Source organism: Orbicella faveolata, unplaced genomic scaffold (genome assembly GCF_042242905.1).
Source record: "Orbicella faveolata isolate gen_17 unplaced genomic scaffold, um_ofav_v1 contig_15, whole genome shotgun sequence".
In the NCBI taxonomy this organism is placed as follows: domain Eukaryota; kingdom Metazoa; phylum Cnidaria; class Anthozoa; order Scleractinia; family Merulinidae; genus Orbicella; species Orbicella faveolata.
Window position 1 is genome coordinate 4,475,214 of NW_028301542.1, and position 4,263 is coordinate 4,479,476.

A 4,263-nucleotide genomic window follows, 5' to 3' on the forward strand; every position below is an offset into this window, starting at 1 on the left:
ATACAAAAAATTCTCACAACTACTCAGTAGTGGTCGGTGTTTTCAACCTTTTGGCGGTACTCCCATTCAAACTCGTGCCAAACATTTTGAGATTAACCCTGACCAAAACAAATTTGTCGAGAACAGGACTTAACCGATTTAACATATCTCCTTGAAATATCGTCTCCGAATCAAAACAAGTTGAGATTCCGTGCACTGAAGTAGCTGTCAACAACCAAGGAATTAGAGAAGTCGAAATCTGTTAAAACCTTTTAAGTTTCGATTTTGTTTTTGGATTTTAAGACGACGTGAAAGGGAAGAGATTGCTATTCGACTTTGTTGTGACAGCAGTATTTTAAAGTTTCACCCGTCGAGATAAAACAAAGGAACCTATTTTAATTTTGGCAAGAAAAACATCCATCAATCAATCTAATTTCTGAAGCTTTTTATAGGAAGACACAGTTGTCAAGCTTGTCGATTCTAGTTATTAGCAATTCAAAATCATTGATCCTTTAATTCACGAAAGAAAACCCCATCCTAGCTCACTGAGGCAACAAGGCTAACACACTAAACACCTACACTGTTATTTGAAAAAGGCTTACTATTTTTGAACAATTCAGAAGAACACAGAGAGAAATTGATTTCTAAACGGTTAATTGCTCAAGAGCTAATCCAGTTAACTGTATTTAATAAACAATTCGCGAGCTCCGCCATTGAACAATACCTTTCCCGCCTCCCTTTACCGAGTTAATTCAATGTTTTGAGAGGCGTGAGGGAAAATGGCATTAGGGGACGGGAAGTGGTCAGGGATCGTTCAATTACACCACAAAAGCTAAACGAACGCACGATTGGCAGCTCTCTAAATGGGATTAAGGCTTTAATTGGGATACGCTGTTAACGAGCAGCAAGTCACCGAAAAGAAAAGGCCAAGTTAAAGTGAATCGTTTTAAGCCCTATAAAGTCTTTTGCTTTGTCTAAAAGATTTCAATGGCTATCATTTTAATTAACGTACATGTCAAAGAGGTGACATCTTTTTATCACCCTAAATAAATTCTCCTCAAACAGTGAATAATAACATGTGTTCTATGTCAATTCAGGCGAGTCATACATGACGTGTCTCAAGCTTGCTCATTAACCAACCCACACATTCCTACCTACCCTTTGATCTGTATACAGTCAATAGGCCAGCAGCCATCTTGAGCACCGTCCGTCGGGACTCGCGTTATGTCTTCTTTTTCCGTGAAGAACATCCTTAGTCTCCCGGAATCGTGCCTCCAAAGCTGCTCCAGCGCTACTCCAAGGGTTCCTAATATTTGCCAAGGTGTTAATCTCTCTCCCGATCGATCTACAGGATCTAATTGCATAATAACTACGATGCCACCATCGGGCCAAAGCCAAGACAACACTTCGGGTAGGTACAGGGCTGTAACTTGAAATACTCTTCCCAACTCCCACAGATTCCTCTAAGATTTATCCATTTTCTAGAGAGTTCACTCAGGCGAACGCTCGTTTGTCTCGCAGGTTGTGTTAAATCTCAAAAGAGTATGTCGTTAGATTTTCGTGACTTAGAACACGGAATGACATTTCGGAAAGCGTAACCTGAACAAAATCGCAGTAAAAGAAACAGGCTTAAGATCAGCGTCACCTTAATTTTATACTTTTGGTAGCCACAAGAGATGAAAACCTGTAGATAGGGATATTCGTTGGGGACATGATTATGCCAAAAATCTAAAGAAAGCTAATGTACAAGCGTGTTGTAGAAGCATTCTTTCCCGCAGTTTGGCCCCGTTTCTTCGCATCAAGCATTTTTGAATAGCTTACCTAAGTTAAGAGTACAAACTTGTAGATCACAAGAGTCCTTGACTACAGCTCCGCCTCGCGGGTAGTTTAAAACCAAATCACCCCTTAATCGGTGTTATCGAGCCTCATCAAACGCCTTTACCCGCTTTTGCTCGATTAGGTGCTCGACCACATCCTGAGTTGAACGAGCAGTGCAGCAGTGCCGATGTGTTACAGCAAGGTCCAAAAATCAACCGAGATGAATCCAGTGAAGCTCCTAAGAAACGAAAACGCCGGGTTCTCTTCACCAAACAGCAAATCTACGAGCTGGAGAGACGATTCAGATATCAACGGTACTTGTCAGCTCCGGAAAGAGAGCAGCTCGGGCGAATGATAAACCTGACGCCAACGCAAGTCAAAATATGGTTCCAGAATCACCGATACAAGCAAAAGAAACAAGCCACCGAAGCTGGAGAGTTCAAAGACTCACATTCGCTCTATCCAAGAACTGTGCCGGTGCCGGTTTTAATCCGCGAAGGTCAGCCATGTTATTCAAGCGATTATAGCAACTCGGTGGGGAATTACTTCTCCAACCAGTACCCACCGACTTATGACTACACAAACTCCTATGGAAACTCGTATTCCTACACGGCTCCCATCTCATCGATGAACTCGTCTTGCATGCAAGCTTATTCATACTGTAAATGGTAAAAGAGTTGCCGTGCTCTTAAAACTGTGGAGGAATCATTTCACAATTCAGTAACTGTTCATGGTCTTGTTTTGACCGTTTATGAGGTGACAACCACGGCCAAGAGAGACTATTGAAACTGTCTGTCAGTTGAGGAGACCCAGCAAATTGCTCTTTCTCCCTGAGGTGCATTTTCTGTAGTTGTAATAAGAGAACGTGTAAAATATCACCAACAACCTAAATTAACTTCGAGAGTAGAAAATTGTAAATTTGTTCCACAGGTTGAACACCACAGTCGTATCACTTCCATCAAGTAATAAATGCTACACTTTCAAATTCAAGTCGGGTAAATCGAAAAAATCTACACTAAGTCGAAGAACAAAAAAAAATCAGATTTACTTTTCTTTTCTGGTAATATCTTGACCTTTTTACATGCAAGGAGTATGAAAGTGACATTTTAATTTTGCCATTGATGTATTCATCGAAGCGTTTTAGAGGTCCCCTTTGAGTTACCCCTAAAAAGCTAGCGTACATTTCGCTCGATCAGGCCGTGATTCTAGCCATTGACAAATATGAAACAGCTAAGTTAAGATAGACAGCCCCAGTCGAATTACAGTTAAACAATGAAAAACTAGTCGAATAGAATACTGTCCCAAATTTTTTGCGATGAAAAGACAACCTGTTCTAATGAATGATGAATATCATAGGGCGTGTTTGCTTCATCGACCTTCATTTCAAACAGACATCTCGCACCACCTTTTGCCTTGTGGTTAGATAGAGAAAGCCGTTCAAAGTATTAATTCGCTTTTTCTTTTGAAAAAAGACAGCACATCCCTTTATCATTTGAAATAGGAAACAAACATTTAAGCCACATTAATATTTCAGGGAAATATAGAATTTCATAACACTGTTGATGAAGTTAATTATGAAGTGATTCGGACGCTTAGAGAGAATTTCTGGTCGAAGTATGATTAATGCAGTGACATTTGACTCTATGTTTGTCTTATTTGCCCCAAAGTTAAAAACTCGTCAGAAAAGTAAAACCCAGTCAGCTAACCAAAATTGCGAAGACATGATACACAATCCCTCGCAGTAAACGGTTTTCTATGGTTGCCTTTCGAAACGCGTAGACAATGCATGACATGGAATTAAAGACAAATTGTAGAAATATTTTGTCCTGTTCCTTTGCTGCCGAAGTTGTAATTTATTTTACGTTAAAAGCTCATAAGAGAAACATAATTTAGCAGGCACTTTTGCCGATAGAATCGCGACGAGACAGGGCAAACAGTTTAGATGTAAGTACCTTCGCGTCTTTGTACTAGGTAAGGTAGCGTTGGCTCTCCTGTTAATATGATCCGATGTACATATATTTGCATCCATGTCAGTAATATTACTTTAGATTGAAATGAGAAGTCCACAATAAAAATTCATCTGTAAGAATGTAAGCAAGTTGTACTGTTGGAAGTGCTGGCGACATAAAAAAAATATTGATGGGAAAGGAACAGCTGACACCGACTTCACTCACTTCAGTGAGGTTTGGTCGTCAAAAATACAAATTTAAGTCTGCAGTGTGCGGTAGAAAACTGTTTTCTGGAAAGCGGGATTTGACGAGTAGAACTTGGCATCGCTAGTGTGTACGTGGAAATCCAAGAAGACGTATAAATACTATTGATTATTAAAACGGAATCAAGGACGCTGAGTTATCGCCTTTTTGCACTCCTGAAAGACGAGGCCAATATTCCTACGGTATCGAGTGAAGCAAGGTGTTTTCTCTTCAACAATCGATTGAAGACTAACAGTTTGGGCACTAAGAAATT

At 40.0% G+C, this 4,263-nt stretch overlaps 1 protein-coding gene across 1 annotated transcript; it reads left to right on the forward strand.

The window, feature by feature from the left end:
• The first annotated feature begins 408 nt into the window (after positions 1 to 408).
• Positions 409 to 3,891, forward strand: LOC110063466 (homeobox protein Nkx-2.2a-like). Its single transcript, XM_020770448.2, has 2 exons — positions 409 to 1,390; positions 1,940 to 3,891. The coding sequence occupies exons 1-2, from the start codon at positions 1,204 to 1,206 to the stop codon at positions 2,467 to 2,469; spliced, it is 717 nt and encodes a 238-aa protein (XP_020626107.1). The 5' UTR covers positions 409 to 1,203; the 3' UTR covers positions 2,470 to 3,891.
• Positions 3,892 to 4,263: the final 372 nt, after the last annotated feature.